Source organism: Lissotriton vulgaris, chromosome 3_1 (genome assembly GCF_964263255.1).
Source record: "Lissotriton vulgaris chromosome 3_1, aLisVul1.2, whole genome shotgun sequence".
Taxonomy (NCBI): Eukaryota; Metazoa; Chordata; class Amphibia; order Caudata; family Salamandridae; genus Lissotriton; species Lissotriton vulgaris.
In genome coordinates, this window is record NC_141689.1 from 834,167,789 (window position 1) to 834,186,852 (window position 19,064).

At 43.4% G+C, this 19,064-nt stretch overlaps 1 protein-coding gene across 9 annotated transcripts in view; it reads right to left on the minus strand.

Moving 5' to 3' along the window:
* SPIN1 (spindlin 1) overlaps positions 1–19,064 on the minus strand; it is a 295,500-nt gene that overhangs the window by 24,473 nt on the left and 251,963 nt on the right. For 5 of the 9 annotated variants that reach the window (XM_086961143.1, XM_086961144.1, XM_086961146.1 and 2 more), the window contains one exon: positions 3,561–3,794. In XM_086961143.1, coding sequence (XP_086817269.1) covers positions 3,561–3,794 — 234 coding nt within the window. The remainder of the gene's footprint in view (positions 1–3,560; positions 3,795–19,064) is intronic. The other 4 variants (XM_086961148.1, XM_086961149.1, XM_086961151.1 and 1 more) reach the window with 1 other exon arrangement.

The window sequence follows — 19,064 nt, forward strand, 5'->3', positions numbered from 1 at the left end:
GGGGCTCGGGTCAGTGCCCATCCACCTTCAGACTTAGGCAAAACTTCCGAAATCATTTATGGTCACTATATATGTGCCAAAGTTACACTTTACTCCTTTGCAGATGCTCCCAATCAACTGAGCCATTCTGGACACTGTGGTGTGTGGTTTTGCACCTACTCTCCAGAGTCCGAAACATTCTAGCTATGACCCAGATGTTTCAATCTTGGTCCTAGATTTCAGTGATGTCTAGAGGGACATCAATTTCATGTCAACACAATGCAGGTCTCAGAAGTATTGTTGGGTGTCTCTTTAACAGTGACACTGACGTCTATGTATGAGGGGGTCTTTGATGTGGATGGTGATGCAGCACTTGGAGTTGATGCCTGACCTTTGAGGCATAGTCTCTATTGCGCTGATATAGAGCAGGCACTCAGCCTGTCTTAGATATCAAACAGTATGACAACAAGGCTCTTAATGTTTAATTTTGACGTCGTTCTTCAGAAACGTCAAGAGTGGTGGTGACAATCTTTACCATGGAGCTGTTTCTGCTTGGATCTCTCCTTTCGGCAATCCTTTTCAGACAGTGCATTAAATAGGTTTCTTCGAGCCTCCTTTTATTTTTCTTCTCTTCAACTCTCATGTCTTGAAGCATCTCTCAGAGTCTATTCATTCCTGGACTTTTAAATCATTTTGGACATTTTCTGATGTATGTCACATGTTTTCATAGAAAGTGCAGGTAGGGTCAGTGTAGCACCCTGCCCTGTTGCTTTGACAGAATGGCCTCCTGAAGGGAAAGCATAATCCGAAAACAAATGCCCATATGCAGGAGTTCGAAAAAACAAGCTCTCTTTGCCCAGTCCAATGACTTTGGCTGGTCGGACCTGATATTCTTGAAAACTCTGGCTGGTGCGGTATTTGAGAGTGGAATTGGTGGGAAGGAATACAGGAGTCCCAGGTTCCAGTCTAAACGTAACAACTTTTAAGCAAGAACAGCTTTGGAAACTCCAACACGCAAAGTGCTGACATTGACGATTCCTTACTCTACGGAGGGATCTTCACCTAAGTGTGCAAAGTGTATTGGGTTTAGAAGCGCACCACGAGGTCACACTGTACTGGTACCACTACCCGACCACCCTTCATAAATTCTACCACGGGTTAGCTCCGAGTGCTGGAGGAAAAGGCAAACACATTTGGTGAGACTGCCAGCAAATTGCTATATTTTGGACAGACGTTTCACAGGTGCTCCAAAATATTTTGTACTATTCCATTCCCCTAGACATATTCACAACTCTGCTAGGGGTATAACCACAAGAGCTGCAAAGTCAAACCAGTGTGCATGGACTAATTATGGGGAACTGCCTGGGAGTGGCTAAAATCAAGATAGCGGTACACTGAAAGGAGGCAGAGCCTCGTCCCATCACCTTGTGGTTTTCTCAGCTCTAAAATCTACTAACAATGGAGAAGTAACATGACAATACATTAGACAGGATGTCAGAAAGGGGATCCCCTGTACATTTTATCACTCAGACTTACAACTTGAAAACTCTTTAACCCCTTGCGTGCTCGTGACGGAACAGTTCCGTCACGGCCCGCTCGCCGCGCCTGCACGGCGCGAATTCCGCGCCTGCGCTGAGCGTTCTATTGGGCGGGCGGGGTCGTGATGAAACCGTTTAGTCACAAGCACAACCCACCCGAGGTTCGTGACGGGGCGGTTCCGTCACGAGCACGGGAGCGCCGCACGGTCCCCCTCCCCCTTAGCACTGCAGAGGAATAGCCGCCGCAGCTAAGGGGTTAATGATACAGGAGTGCTCAATGACTCTGGTGATCTCCCAATCTAGAGGTGAGGGGACGATGATACCAGGAGGTCACACCTGCAAACTCTATGTGTTTGACGGAAGACGACTAGTTAACTTTATAACAGGTGCATTGTAAATGGCTTAGGGAGGTGAGAGGAGAAATATGTTTTTTGTTTTCTTTACCACTGCATACTGTATGATTCAACAGGTCTGATTTTTGATACCTGAAATCATACTTAGGCCAGGTTACAATGTGGATTTGTTGTATATAATAAAATATTACTTTGTTTGGCCAAGTTCATGCTCTTTTGACCTGCCTTGTGAGGTGGTTCATTGTATACGTGAAAAACGTAATGAAATTGTGTAAAAACATTATCGAAAGAACACTGCATCTGTACAGGAGCAAACCTTGCGTGCAGTTACAACAAGAATCTTTCAAGGGAGCAGATTTACATAAAATGGGGAAGGGATACCTGCATTTATGCATACATGCTTCAAATTTTTACATAGATACGCAGAGCATTGATTTCAAATACACAAATTATAAAGAGAAGCAAGTACGTAAAATGGAAGCCAGGGGTAAATATAAGATGGGACCAAGTGGCTAGGGAGATGCATGTTGGTCTGACGTTAAGGGGATGGTGAAGAGGGGAGAATCAGGTGGGGGGAGACTAATGGTTAAGATGAGTCTTTAGTTATTTTCAGAACAGAAAGGGTGAGAAGGTCAGTCTGTGGAAAGGGAGGTCACCAGTGAAGAGGCTAATGGGGAAGGGCCAGGGTTAGACCCACAGGGAGGTGGGAGACAGTTCAGACATCTGCTCATCCTGCAGTCAAAGAGAACACATAACCACAGCACTAAAACAATAACAGACCATAGTACCAAAGAAAACAAAATATATAAAGTCACTGAAATGTCAGAAAGCAGATTAAGGTAGTACCAAAAGGCTTCTATATGGCACCAGTACAGCACAGGCAATGCAGACGGGGGGTTCACATGCCTATGCACCCGAGTGGCATTCCCAGAAAAGGCCTAATTAACAACATTCGAATACTAGGCAGATACAAAGTAAAAATGTGATAGGTAAAAAAAACTTTCAGAAAGCCCAAGTAATGTGTTCAGAATGGGCAATATTTTAAAATAGAGAAAGTAAAATAAGATTGCCTACCAACTTGCTTATGTTAAAGTCTCACCTTTGATTTTGTCGAGTTGACATGTTAGGTAACAACTGTTTAAGGACAGGAGCTTAGGTATAATTTGGGAGATGGAAGTCACAAACACTGTGAAAAGGGGATAAACATGCCTAGCCATAATGGAGACTAAGGAGCATACATGTTAAGGATACTGTGGGACAAGTGGGTAGGGTGCCCACATTTTTTGCTGGCCTCCATAGAAGACAAAGGCCAGGACAAAAAAAACCCGGTTTAGTTGGCAACCCTACCAGTGGATCACTGGGAGCATTTTCTTTCCAAATTACTTATTTTTTTTAAAGAGATTCAATTTTTGCTTCTGCACGATTTAATAATGCTTTGTCCTACTCTTAAATCTTTTGCTTGGCAGTTCTGACAAAGTGCTATTTGTTTGGGGGAGGAGGGTGAATATATGCTTTTCACTAGCCCCCTTTTACTAGTGACATGTGTTGTTAGTGCATAAACGTTACATTCAATACAAAAAAACGTTGTTTTCCTACTTCAATTTTAAATTTGAACTACAAGCCAGAATAAAACACTCATTGTATTTGTACAGAATATAAATTTCACAATAAACTTGAAAGAGCTACTCACTAGAATCCGGCATTATACGAAGGTCACCTTCCTTGTAATCATCTAGGAGCTGGTACATATACAATACTGGATCTTTCTCATACGTGATATAAAACCAGGTGTTCATTATAGGTGCTCGAGCCAGGACCATACCCCGCCACTCATCCTTGGATCCATCCTCTGTTTCGAACATATGCTCCACTGCTTTGCCAATCATTGTGTCTGCCAGATGAGCATCACTGATTCGAGAAGCTGCTAAAAAACAAGAAGACAGATCAAAGTCAAATTCAAAATTTACAAGCATAAATACTCAGAAATACTTCTTGTATTGTGCTGGTAAAAGTATTGGATCAGCTTGTATTGTGCTGGTAAAAGTATTGGATCAGCTATCTATTTTTTTCACACAATGCAAATCTTCAAAAGGCAATTTAGCACATTTCATATAACTAAGCTAAATAGCATATTCAGTAATAAAAATAATCAAAAATGCCTCTGAAAATCGAACTAGTGGATTGGAAGAAAGAAGAAGGCTTTTCAAAGAATAAAAAGGCAAGACATAAAACTGCCGCATTTAGATCACGTTATTTCCTGAGAACCTTGTTTGACTCATGTACAGAGTAAATTGCTGGAGTTCAATGTCTTGCGTCTCTTTATTTTGTCTTTAATAAGATGGAGAGAGCATGATTATTCACTTATGAAAACGGCTTCAGCGTCTTTAGAGAGTAGGCTCCAGTTGCCATACCTGTCAATGTAAAGCATTCCTTGAACTAAGCATTACTTTAAGAACTTGGCAAATGTAATATCATACTGCCTCAAAAAAAGGACACAGCGAAATGCCAGTCTTCAACATGCTAAAAGAAAGTGCGAAATACCAGTCTCTAGCTTGTATTCCTTGGTCCATCACAGTTCTGAAAGTGTCACTGGACTTAGTTTGCAAACATATGCATGCGCATATAGTTGAACAAAATGCTTCCATTTCAATTTAGGTCGTGTAGTGAACTAAGGGCCTAATTTATAATTTGTCAGACAACCCATTTTGCGCTACTCCGAACAAATTATAAACCCAGCCCTTAGTTCACTACAGGACCTTAATTAAAATTGTCATGGATAATCCTGCCAATACGTATTGCTGTTTGGTTCAGGGCTGCGTCAGCATGAAGCAGCCCTGCAACAAACAATTTTCTTTTATTTTCATAAAGAAAATCCCAAAAGGGAATTTTAAATCCTGAAACAGTATTTTCTTTTTGAAAATCAAAGTAACGCTTCTTTCGCCAAGGGAATCATCTCAAATGGGGGGGTTTGGAGGTTATTTGCATTTTACTGTCCTTCTCCGCCAGGGTTTGCCTGGCGGTGACAGACAGTAATAAGCCTTTGCATAGCCAATAGATCTCACTTGTGGAACCTTATAAGTATTTGGTCATGCAGCACATTACCCTGGGTGCTACACCATCACGTTCCAAAAACTTTCTGCTGGACACTAGAATGAGAGTCTAGCAAACAAAAAAATTTGAAATGTACATATTAAAAATCACCAACTGAAACAAAATGGAAATGATGATGTGCTTAATTTAGCAAATATCAGAGGAATCGCTAGTGGGCTGCCTACTACCGGGGTCACACTGATAGAGAATATGCATGGGCACCAAAATAAAAATGCTCCCCATTAGTGAATTAAAGAGCTTAAAAAGTAGAATCTATAAGCTAATTGTAATGCATGTTGTCGTGCAAAAGGAAAATAATAATAGACTACTGCGTAGAATATCTGTGCAATGCAGTAAAAAAAGTACATAGATATTTAAGTCCGATTCAGATAGGACTATATTAATTCAATATCATGCATCGAAATATTTTAGCTTTCTCCCACTGAAAACTTGATCTGCCCAATAAAAGTTCATGTGTACATATTCCCCCATGTTTCATTAAAACTCTCCCACATTGTAGTACCAAAATACATTTGAGCCTTCCCCATTTATGTACATGAGGGCGTACATTGCTCATGTGCATGCTTAAATTAGGTGAATCACGGTTCATTACCATTAAAGAGAGGCATAATAGACTCACAATGTCCCTCTATGTGACATTATTGCACACTGCAATTTAAAACCCTGGCCCTCTAAAACCTTTTGTTTATTGCTCGTGCCCCCCGTACTCTGCATTTTAGTACTTGCGGTTTTGCTGTTTTCAGTATCTGTATTGACTGAAATATACAAAGTGATGTTATTACAAGCCTGATGTTATTACAAGCCTTAAAGTAGCAAATGTGTCATAAAGTGTGGCTTAAGTGAGGACGGAGGGGCAGGAGACTGACTAGTTAAGTGGTGAATTAATACACCAGCCTAGTCACACTCACAATCCTTCCCTAACTTTCCAGACGTGGAAAAGGCAGACAGGCTCGCTGAGTCATTTTCGGTTACTGAAGTGAGTCTGTTACATTTTTGAAACATTTCTTCCAGTGAGCCTGTTTATTCTTAAATGTTTGGTGATTCTTTCTATTTCTCTTGTTAAGCCATTGCAGTATTTTGCGAGCTTCTTGAGTTGTGCAGGGTGTGAGCATCTGGAAAAGCAGCTCAGGACTGCTGGTAGTACGGCTTATTTTGAGGTTGATACTGGCGGTTTTGTTGATTTTGATAATGTCCTCTTGATGAAAACCCACGGCCTCTTGCTCCTCTGAAAAAACCTCGCTTATACTGTAGTGCACCAAGCGATTTGGCCGTATCTGTATCCGTTTTTATCGCAAGCAATGCTTCATCTATGTGCTTGCCAAACAATAACTCGCCATTATAGGCCATGTCCAGTATTTTGGTCTGGACCTCAGGTCTGAAAGAAGTCGCCTTGAGCCATCCTTGCCGTCTGAGAACTGCCGCTCCGGCCAATTGTCTAAAGGCTGTATTAGATACATCGAGGGCGCAATCGATAATCTCCGAAGCTGCCCGCTCGCCTTCCAAGACAACCTTCCTGACCTCTTCAACACGGTCATCGGGAACCAAATTGATGAACTCCGACAGATCTGACCACATTTGTCTGTCGTACCGTGCTAAAATTGCCAAAGAATTAGCAATCTTGACAGTAGCAGCGGCATTAGCCGAGAACTTCTTCCCAATTGCATCCAATCTCCTGCCCTCTTTGTCTGGAGGCGTTGAAAGTGGTGCAACCGGATTTTTGGATCGTTGTTGAGCCGCTTGTGAAATCACTGAGTCAGGACGCGGATGACCAATCAAACATGAAGGAGTGTCCGGTGGTGCTCGGTACTTCTTGTCGACTCTTGGAAGAACCGCCGGGATGGAAGCTGGCGTCTTCATAATATCAATCCCTTCTTTCCAGATATAGTCAATGATAGGGATAGATCTGGACACCCTTCTATACCCTTCTTTGAAATCATGAAGAAAACAGTCGGTTTGTTCAACCGAAACTGTGATTGCAAATCGAGCAGCTGCCCGGTGCATGATGTTATGAAAACCTCCTATGTCTTCTGGCGGAGAATCTGAAGGTTTTGGCAGATTAGGAGAGGGCATAGGAATGACGTAATCATTCCATGGTTCCGTAGGCGTGGAATCCGGAAGTTCCCCATCCTCCCTTTCATCCTCATCTGGAGATGAGATGTCAACATCCTGACCTTCAGTTCCGGGGTCAACATCCTGCCTTGGAGAGTGTGAAGGATGTGGCGGTGGATTTACTGGCATGTCCTCTGGCACAGTATTTGGAGTAGGCAGAGTTGGTGGAAACCTCTGACGATAATCGGCCAGCATGGCCTGCAAATCCTGTACTAGAACAGACGGAAGATGAGTCGTGTCTTCTGTGTGTTGTTGCTCCTGATGATAAGGAGTAGCTAAATTTTCCTGATAGTAATGAACCTCATCATCATCCTCATCCTCTTGATATTTTATGTGCAACTGGGAAGGATGATGGGCCACTCCAAAAGGATCCTCATCATCATCCTCTTCATTATCCGAATCTGCCTCCACGTAATTTTCCAAGATATGCGAAGGCAAGAGGGGAGACAAATGAGAGTAACTCTGTCTCTGAAAAGATTTCATCTGAAAATGGGTATACTGCACCCTAACCGGAGATGTGGGCAATAAATGCGTAGACGGCACATTCAAAGATGCCAGCGCTGCTGTCGATGGCAAAAGTGAGACAGATGTGTGAGTTGCCGATATTGTCGTCGACGGTATCGTCACAGGTATTGTAATCATGGATGAAGACTTCTTGGAAGGCGTCCTAGTAGACGGATCCGTCGACGGACTCCTCGTCGTCGAGCTAGTCGTCGACGGAGCTGTAACCTTCGTCGACGTGTTTGTCGTCGACGGGCCTGTCGTCGACGGGGTCTTCGTCGACGAGCCTTTCGTCGACGGGCCCTTCGTCGACGGGCCCTCCGTCGACGGGGTCTTCGTCGACGGGGTCTTCGTCGACGGGGTCTTCGTCGACGGGATCTTCGTCGACGGGATCTTCGTCGACTGGGTCTTCGTCGACGGGATAGTGGAAGTCTTCGTCGACGGGGGAGCCGTCGACGAGAGCGTCGACGGGAGCGATGACGAACGCTTCAAAGATGGTGATTTGGTCGTCGACGGTAGACTCGTCGACGACGCGCTTTTCTTTGACGATCTTGTCTCAGAAGAAGAAGCCATGACGGACATCACAGGAGAAGTAATTGCTGAGGTGGTAACAGTATTTGAAGAAGTAGAAGACGTAGAATAAGTGGTAACAGTGAGAGAAGACACTAAAGTGACAGCTTTAGTGCGGACTGTACTCACAGTAGAAGACTCTGTTGACGCAGCACTCTTTGTGGATTCAGAGGGTTTATGAGAGAACTTAGGTTTTTTCAATCTCTCAGGGGAACACCTCTCTTTGGAACTGGCTCTCTTACTTGAAGTAGAGGCTCTGTCCTCGTCATCTCTGACAGACGACTTCAGCCACAAAAGAACTCTCGCCTCTCTATCCCTTTTGGTCTAGGGAGGGAAGGTTCGACATATCCTGCAATCCTTCACAACATGTGAAGGATGCAAACAATAAATACAGTCCGAGTGCTCGTCGTCCACATGAACTCTCTTCTTGAAGCATGAAGCACAGGCCTTGAATAAAGCCTTCTTTTCCGACATCTTGAAAGAATTGAAGAAATTTCTGAAGAAAACTGAGTAGGCACTAGGGAGACTCCCTTACACACGAAGTGCGGTGAAAATCTGAGGAGAACTGCCTGGGCTGGGAAGGTTCTAGAGGGTGAGGTTAGCTGATTGGCTAAGGCTACTTTTTCAGTTCTTTTTACATAATGAGGTAGATAGGCTGCTAAGTTTTGGGCCTAGTTGGGCCTATATCCTTTTTTAGCCTACTACTAATGGTTTTTAGGCACTGCTATATATATATAATTTACCGTGGGACTCCCGCCTCGACGACGGGGAATGATTCAGGCATGTGAATCTATGAAAGATACCCCAATACTGGATAAAGTGCGAAATACCAGTCTCTAGCTTGTATTCCTTGGTCCATCACAGTTCTGAAAGTGTCACTGGACTTAGTTTGCAAACATATGCATGCGCATATAGTTGAACAAAATGCTTCCATTTCAATTTAGGTCGTGTAGTGAACTAAGGGCCTAATTTATAATTTGTCAGACAACCCATTTTGCGCTACTCCGAACAAATTATAAACCCAGCCCTTAGTTCACTACAGGACCTTAATTAAAATTGTCATGGATAATCCTGCCAATACGTATTGCTGTTTGGTTCAGGGCTGCGTCAGCATGAAGCAGCCCTGCAACAAACAATTTTCTTTTATTTTCATAAAGAAAATCCCAAAAGGGAATTTTAAATCCTGAAACAGTATTTTCTTTTTGAAAATCAAAGTAACGCTTCTTTCGCCAAGGGAATCATCTCAAATGGGGGGGTTTGGAGGTTATTTGCATTTTACTGTCCTTCTCCGCCAGGGTTTGCCTGGCGGTGACAGACAGTAATAAGCCTTTGCATAGCCAATAGATCTCACTTGTGGAACCTTATAAGTATTTGGTCATGCAGCACATTACCCTGGGTGCTACACCATCACGTTCCAAAAACTTTCTGCTGGACACTAGAATGAGAGTCTAGCAAACAAAAAAATTTGAAATGTACATATTAAAAATCACCAACTGAAACAAAATGGAAATGATGATGTGCTTAATTTAGCAAATATCAGAGGAATCGCTAGTGGGCTGCCTACTACCGGGGTCACACTGATAGAGAATATGCATGGGCACCAAAATAAAAATGCTCCCCATTAGTGAATTAAAGAGCTTAAAAAGTAGAATCTATAAGCTAATTGTAATGCATGTTGTCGTGCAAAAGGAAAATAATAATAGACTACTGCGTAGAATATCTGTGCAATGCAGTAAAAAAAGTACATAGATATTTAAGTCCGATTCAGATAGGACTATATTAATTCAATATCATGCATCGAAATATTTTAGCTTTCTCCCACTGAAAACTTGATCTGCCCAATAAAAGTTCATGTGTACATATTCCCCCATGTTTCATTAAAACTCTCCCACATTGTAGTACCAAAATACATTTGAGCCTTCCCCATTTATGTACATGAGGGCGTACATTGCTCATGTGCATGCTTAAATTAGGTGAATCACGGTTCATTACCATTAAAGAGAGGCATAATAGACTCACAATGTCCCTCTATGTGACATTATTGCACACTGCAATTTAAAACCCTGGCCCTCTAAAACCTTTTGTTTATTGCTCGTGCCCCCCGTACTCTGCATTTTAGTACTTGCGGTTTTGCTGTTTTCAGTATCTGTATTGACTGAAATATACAAAGTGATGTTATTACAAGCCTGATGTTATTACAAGCCTTAAAGTAGCAAATGTGTCATAAAGTGTGGCTTAAGTGAGGACGGAGGGGCAGGAGACTGACTAGTTAAGTGGTGAATTAATACACCAGCCTAGTCACACTCACAATCCTTCCCTAACTTTCCAGACGTGGAAAAGGCAGACAGGCTCGCTGAGTCATTTTCGGTTACTGACGTGAGTCTGTTACATTTTTGAAACATTTCTTCCAGTGAGCCTGTTTATTCTTAAATGTTTGGTGATTCTTTCTATTTCTCTTGTTAAGCCATTGCAGTATTTTGCGAGCTTCTTGAGTTGTGCAGGGTGTGAGCATCTGGAAAAGCAGCTCCGACTCTACCCTTCCCCCTCCCCAATGACCGGCCTATGGCTTAGAAAAAGAACCAGAAAGAATATTATCTAAGCCTCTTGTCACCATACATTTGTGAATAAACCGGCTCACAGAAGAAACGTTACAAAAATGTAACAGACTCACTCTAACCAAGAATGACTCCGAGAGGCTGTCTGCGTTAGGGAAGGGAAGTGGATGTGGTCTCACGGCTAGATTGCCGACTTTGGATCTGGAAAACTAAGGTTTGAGCCTCGGGATCGACTCCACATCCTGTGATTCTAGGAAAATCACTTAATCTCCTCGCGGCTAGCAAAAAATGAACATAACTGGTGCTCATGTAAAGCGCTCCAAATACCTTCGGGTCGAATTCGAGCTATATACATTTGCAAGGAAAAAAACGAGCATTGGCATAGCCAATAGGTCTGGCTGTTGGGACCTTTTCGGGTAGCATATTGCTCTTGTATCGTGTTTGGCTAGAACAGAGTCACCTGGAGGTGTTAATAAAAGAACCTTTGAGAGCTCTGGAGTTGAGAATGAAAGCAGTGTGAGTTATCAGCTTGTTAGCTTATTAAAACATTCTGCTCTGAAGCAGGCCTTCCAGCTACCCTATAACAGGCATATTTTTCTGGAGGAGAGCAGTAATCTTTTTTTTTATCACCCACCAGTCTCCCTGCAAGAGGAAGATGTCCTGCAGAGAAGGGGAAGATGCCGTAATGTGACATCTTATTATCAGCAGCTTGAGAGAGAAACACGGATCTGCTGTACTGGCAGTCTGCTGAAAAACTCACCTGCCTCTGAGCACCTCCTTCTACAGTGATCCCAGTTGAGGACAGTTTCATTATAAAATCCTAACTAATGTATCAGAACGCCAGCCAATCATTTCTCGCTTTCTGAAGGCCTAAGAGCTTTCCTTGCCTCCTTTTACAGAGTTAACTGCTTGAAAAACCTCCTGGATATGTCACTTTCTTCTGTGTCATTCAACTTAGAAGTGGCTAAAAGCCACTTTCTCAAAAGCGAAGCAAGTTCTGATGCAGCACATACAGAGAGACCTTTAGTGTAACAGACTCGGATTGCTCTCTTGCAAACAATGGTCAGTAGATGGAGCTCAAGTACAGCACAAGAACATGACAGAGAGCAGACAAATGCAAACAGCAGCTCTTTTCAAGCACTTGTGCGGACATCGGCGCACGGGCTCCCGCAAGGTGGATGCCAGCAAAAGCACGACTGCTTGAAAAGAGCTGACCAACTTCTAAAGGTCATCTCCTAGAGCAGCGCATGTGCACTGCCTAGGCGAGACCTAAAAGGGGTAAGCAGATTGAGCTGCTTTTACTCCCATGGGATCTCCCAAGGCAAAGGAGATGCAGTGTCCTCGGCTCTCCCCTGCCTACCCAACCCCCTCCTCCAATAAATAGCCTGGACTGCAGAGCTTGATAGGCAACAACGGAGGAACAGAGTGGGCTCCAGCAACTGTTCGGAACAGGAAAGCAATGCTATTTGCAATGTAAACTCAACCTCAGCCACAGAAAATAAATACATTTAGCCTGTGAGGTGTGCTGGGGTGAACTAATCATAACTAAGCAATTTGGGGTCTAAAACGCAAAAGCAGCGTCAGAGACAGGAAAGCAATGCCTCGTTAAAATGTAAATGCAAGGCCTAGCCTTAAAGCAAAATATAAACAATGCATCTGCCAAAGAGGAGCAATTCCTCCTTTCAGAAGCCCTTGTCCAAAGGAAAAAAAAGGAATGCGCACAAATCCACGTTAATTGAAGAACATGGAAATACACATGTAGCTTGGGGGGGGGGGGCGTCGCCAGGGAGGATCTAGCTCAACAAAAGGCCGGAGTAATAAGACACGAGAAAGAAACAGAAGCATGCATCTCTAAAAGGCACAAACCAGAACCAAAAAAAAGAGGAGGACTTTAAAGCCACAATATACGTTACATAATGCCTCGCAGAGCAGCGCGTGCATGCTCCCTCAAGGCTCGACCTAAAAATGGCTATTTGTCTGCCCATCTTGATTGGGTGGACGGACACATAGCTATTGCTCTGACGGCTCAGCTATGGCAGTGATTGAGTAGCCACCGTTGCAGTCAAACCAATGATCCGCAACGTTGCAAATGAGTACACATACCAACATATACATTTGGCTCTATGTCCATAATTCTCCCTTATTCATGGCCTTTCCAATAGTGAATCACACAATTTCGTTTCCACAACTGAAGTGGCTGAGGTTTCCAGTTTATCTCTAAAGTGGAATGAGAAATGTTAGCATTTACAGAACAAAAGGTGAGGGTAAGTCCTTGATTTACCCAATAGAGTGACCGACTGAAGTTCTTCATAATGCATCTGCTAGGAACCAAGCACCCACTTTTTCAATCTTAAACGTTATGGCTTTGAAGAAATGTCTTCCTGGTGACTTTAGTACCACACTCCCCAATAAATTGGTATGTTTAATCTCAATGTGTGGTACTGGAGGACACACTTCAGCACTGAGCAAACAAAAAAGCCTACTGCACGAGATGCACGTTATGCATTTGATCCTGTTCCACCTTTTAAAATGTTACCCTCTAGATCTGACTGCCTGGGTAGAGTTCAGGTGGGTGTTTAACAGCTCATGGGATTAGCCCATGAATGAACAAAGCCCCCAGGCTCGAAAAGAATTACAATGAATTTCAACAGGGAAAGAAATGCTCTAAGCCAATAAGGCGCATTAGAGATGATTCAACAGGCAAGTAAAGACCAAGTTAAAATGTACTGTTGGAGTCATACAAAACAAATCTGATCCACAAAAAACTCGAGGGAAATCCTCACATCCAAATCAGAAAACCCTCAGTCTTGGACTAAGGATTAAAAATAGTAAGGAAGACACATTTGTTGATTAAAATTACGTTATCTTATTTTTTCTGTACATGTAAGAACTGCAAATGTTGAATTTATCCCTGCGATCTAAACTAGGTGGCATGAAATAGGAATGATTTTGGGGGTGACACCATGTTCTCTGCAAAACACAGGCTTCCCCTGGAAACAGAGCTTGTTTGACATGGCTGTCCTAGATCAGACACCCAGGTTTTCTTTTTCTCCATTTAGTTTTTTCATGCCTAACACTGGAAGGCCATTTTTTGGAATTCTGGAGCAGTCAAGAGTTGAAGGGCAGTATAATGTGCTTGGGCAATATTCTTTACCACTTATAACCTATTGACGCCAATACTGCTGACACCCAATTGGATGAACAACTAACTCCATGTAGGCCCTAGACTCTTTCCAGGTAGCAAGAACAGACAGTCCTGTCTTAATCAAGGCCAATGGTTCTTCATCTGTTGCCTGCGGACCTCTGGGAATCCGTGGCAGATTATAAAATGTAATAGTAGCTGTAAATGTGGAGGAATTTGAAACTGTAAATGTAAGTGGTATTGTGACTGCTTGATTCGTAGGTTCAGAAGTACAGCAAAAGGAATTCAAAATGAATAACTTGTGACCTCAACTGAAGCAGCACTTGTATGCAACGACAAAAACAGAGTACGCATTAGGACGAAAATAGAAACTGATATACTAAAAGATGAACTGATATGCCTTCATCTTTTAGAAAGTAAAATAAATTTAGAAATTAAACTACATTTTGAAAAGCTCCAACAATTAAATTTTTTTATTTCACTTATTTTTTTCTTTGTGAATTAACTAAAATATTCCGTAAGCTGTGTATTTGCTCACTGTAGATTTACTTCTGTATTTTTGTGCAGAAAGTGCTTAGGCGGGAATCCTGAGCTTCAGCAGTGATTCTTTGCTGGCCCACAGAAACAATACTTTTTCAACTACTGCTCCTGGAAGTACTAGGGGCTAGAAACTTAGGTACCTCATTACACAAAAGAGACCGTCTGTTTTGACGAGTTATGGCCAAGAAGGGCCTTCGACCAAAACTCCTGTACCCAGGTGATCTACATGGCCTCATCCAATTAAACGCTCTCCACTTTACATGCATATATGCCTTTCACAACTAAAACCACCTTTCTCAAGCCTACCATTCACAAGACCACTCACAGCAACAAAGCGCTCTTTCAAGGCAGACCAGGATGCATTGATCTCTCTTCCAGAACTGCCAATCAGCAGATAAATACAATATTTTAATCACTTTTCCAAGTAGATGGGTAAGATCAGAATCCACATTAGCAACATCAAACTGACAACCATACTGTTTCCAATACCCCATGGACATTTTTCAAACTTCCTCTTGCGTATTGATCTCACGGACATCCTTAACTGCCTCAAAGCCAACAATTGCAAAGTCTACATTCTACAATCATTTACCATGCAGTCCCTCCAGAGATATTCCCTTAAACCACTTCATCCCTATAATTTCCTTAATATTAATAATAATACAGCAGCTTATAAAGCGTGACAGCTACCCCCAATGGGTGTGTCCCGGCACTAAGGCAACAGGGCAAAGAGAAAAATAAAAAGCAGCACCCAAGAAGAGAAGTAACAGTGCAACAGCTCAGTTATTTACCCCCAAAGAGCCAAGTCTTTAGGGCCTTTCTAAAACTGGCTTCTGACCTAGCTTGTCTCAAAGAACCTGGTAGAGCATTCCACAGTGCGGCAGTTTTAACTGTGAACGATCTCCCGCCTAGACGCGCCTTCGTGTAGCGGGGGTTGCATATCAGATTAAAGGAGTTAGATCGCAGCACACGATTTTGCTTGTAAGGGCATAGTCTATCCTTCAGATAGCCGGGGTCATTTTCTGTTAAGGGCCCGGTATGCCAGAGTCAAGGCCTTAAATTTGATTCTTTTCTCCACCAGGAGCCAGTGGAGCTTTTGCAAATGCGGAGAGACATGGTGTCTGAAAGGAATACGGCAAACCAGTCTTGCAACCGCATTTTGAATCAGCTGAAGGCGATAGATAGCATATTTGGGAAGTCCCAAGTAGAGGCCACATGCATAATCTAGCCTGGCAGTAACTGTGGCATGTACAACTGATTTTTAACCCCTTCGCTGCTCATGACGAGGGGAAAACCTCTAGCAGCCAAGGTGTTAAGATACTCTCAATACAGGGCATATCCTCCTGCTGAAAGGGTTCACCCATGACCTAGACTATCTTGCCTCCTCATAAACCCATTTTTAAAATGGAAAAACATGGAGAAAATACTCAACTACACTATGGGATCACCAAGATTAACATCATATGTGACAATTCATTTTGCTCACTCCAAGCTGCAACCTTTAGGTAGTTGGTGATGCCCTCTTAATCACAGACAAAAATGCCTGTCTTCAAGTACACTCTTTAAAGCCTTTGACAGAATCGAAAATCCAGCACTGGTCTACATCCTTTAGAGGGGACTGGGTCGGGGGGAAATAGAGGGGTATACTTCAGCAGCACCTACAGTAATGAAACTAAAGCTAGAAGCCTCCTCTTACCCACCAGGTAGAATTAGTTTTGCAAAGGGGGTCTGGAGCAAGAGTTCTTGCACATTAGCACACACACTCTTGACGAAGTGTCTGTATTAATGAGAGCCACATTCTAGTGTAGCATAACAATGGGATCTAAAGGGGGGTTACCATTTAATGTGTACATGTAAAATTCACACACATACATACTGCATCCACTATCTCCCACACGAGGAAGGTAAGGGATACCAGTCACAGGAATTGGACAGAATTTAAACTAAGAAAAGCTAGCAGAAATTCTCCCCACAGGTAAAGAGTCCTGTTTCCCTGTACTATTAATTGCTGCCAGTCCCAAACACCCCAGTCCGTCATGGCAAGTGCCGGTTGAACGGAGGATGTAGACTGGGTCAAAGCTGACTCACTTCCTGGCTGGGGGCACTTCTGGCGCTGCGGGCGCAGAGCGGTCTAGTCGACCGAAGCTCAGATTCTTACTTAAGGCTTGGCTGGAGCAGATGCAGGTCTGATTTGGAGACCACGCAGCTCTTCAAGACGAGACGCTGCATTACTGGTAACGGTGAATGAAAAACCAATATTTTTAAAACAAACGCTAATTTTCAATCTTTTACCTGAATACTTGCACTTTGCACATGTGACCCCCGTAAGTGTTCATAGTTCTGCCCCAAACACCCCAGTCCATTGCGGCAAGTACCGGTTGAACGGAGGGTGTAGACGGGGTCAGAGCTGACTCACTTCCTGGATGGGGGTCATTTCCAGCGCTGCGGGCCAGAGCGGTCTTGTCGACCAATGCTCAGATTCTTATTTAAAGGCCATGTCAGGGCAGACGCGCACAACAGGAGTGCCGCCGGCGCACCAAAGGCAAGCCCATCTGCGCCAGGACCAGGCCCAGGGCCACACCCCCTACACATTTCGAGACAGGTCCAATAAGTATCTGCTTCTCCAGAAATGAGCTACTTGCTCTCAGACCCAAATTAACCTGCCCCAAACTACCATGGCTGTTCGAGACTAAATCTTGCCCAATATGTCACCTATCCTATCCTTGAATCCCACCCAGAGTGAGAGGCCGAATACCAGAGGTATCCAAATTAACAGGCCTTTCACCAAGACCATCAGGGCGGGGCTAATTAACATGGGGTCACTAGTTAAGCATAACTCGGAAACAGTCGAACTCATAGAAGCCCAAAATCTAGATATTCTTCTCATCACTGAGACATGGGCGGACGAGGCTTCCGATATTAACGTAGCACTAGCAATTCCGGAAGGTTACTCAATCATCAGGGCAGACAGGAAGGGGAAACACGGGGGGAGGGGGAAGGTTGGGGGAAGGGGGTTGGTGGGGGGGGGTGTAGGAGGGAGGGCCAAGGGTTTAAATGAGGGTGGTAATCCGGATTGTGAGGTGCTGCATTTTCAAATAAACATTACCCACAATGATACGTTTAAGGGGCTCCTGATTTACAGACCGCCTGGGGCGAAAACACCTCTGATACAACTATTGAGCCCTTTTCTGGAGTCTAGTGTGAAGAACCCAGACTTTACGGTTCTGGGGGACTTCAACTTGCACCTGGAAAATAGCTCTGACACTAGTTTAACAACACTGTCAGATGCACTGTCTAATCTAGCCATGGAACAGATCGTAGCACAAAACACCCACGAAGCAGGTCACACGCTCGATGGGATCTTCACATCCAACAAGAATATTAGATTATTAGAATTCTTACCAGTGCCATGGTCGGACCATAAGGTAATAATATTTGCTATAAAAGCAGGAAAAACTACAACAGCAGCCGCACCACTCCACAAGCACACCTTTTCTCCTAATTGGTCAAAAATTAACCCCCCTATTCTTGAGGACCATTTAAAGTCAATCCCTGAACTTGACAAAGACTGTAACCTAGCCACAAACCAAATTTCAAGTTGGATAGACGCTGCCATAAAAGCAGCAGTTCCTCAAAAAAGAACACATCAAGGAGGAAAACTCCTTCCCAACCATGGTTCACAAATGCGCTAAAGTTGCAAAAACAAATCTGCATGAAATTAGAGAAAAAAATGAAGGCTGAACTATGAGAATGGACCACGAGAGACCTACAACACTTCTCTGGCCATTTACAAGGAACTAATACTAGCAGAAAAAAGTAAATACTTCACTCAAAAAAATAGAGGATGCAAAAAACTTGGGCAAAGAACTCTTTTCCACAGTCAAAAAATTAACAAAAATTGATAGCTCTGCTTTAACAGAAATAAGTTCAGAATTTTACAACAACCTGGGACAGGTTTTTGTAGACAAAGTTTCGAGGGTATACGAGTCCTTCAAAAGGACAGTAAATCCTACTCTCATGCAACCCAATATGGAACTGAATGACTACTTCTCTCCACCTATAAGTGGTCACTCATTCCATTTTCAGCCACCTTTTACTGAACAGATTCTCCAGGTGGTTAGGTTAACGAAATCGGGGTGCACATCTGATCCTTGTCCACCTACGGTGATGCACCTTTTCCCCGAACTATTGAGTGAGCAGTTAGGGTTGCTTTTCACCGAAAAATTTAAAACTGGCAACTTCCCTGAGGCATGGAAAACAGTGTCAGTATTGCCGCTATTAAAGAAGCCCACCCTAGACCCACAAGAACCAGGTAATTATAGACCCATCGCAAGAATACCATTTGCCGCCAACGTTTTCGAGAAACTATTGAATAGGCAGTTGTCCCAATTCCTCAGGGAGGCCCACGTCCTAGACCATTCACAATTTGGCTTCCGAGAAGGGCACGGAACATAAACAGCCCTGCTGACTGCTACGGAGGAACTTAGGAGTGTATTGGACGCTGGAGGAAAGGCCGCCTTGATCTTATTGGATTTCTCGGCAGCCTCTGATACGGTAAACCACAACATACTCCTTCGCCGTCTTAGTGAAGCAGGAGTGCACGAGTCAGCTCGAACTCTGCTAGCCTCCTACCAGTCCTACAGGACCTTCACGGTGGAGAGAGGAG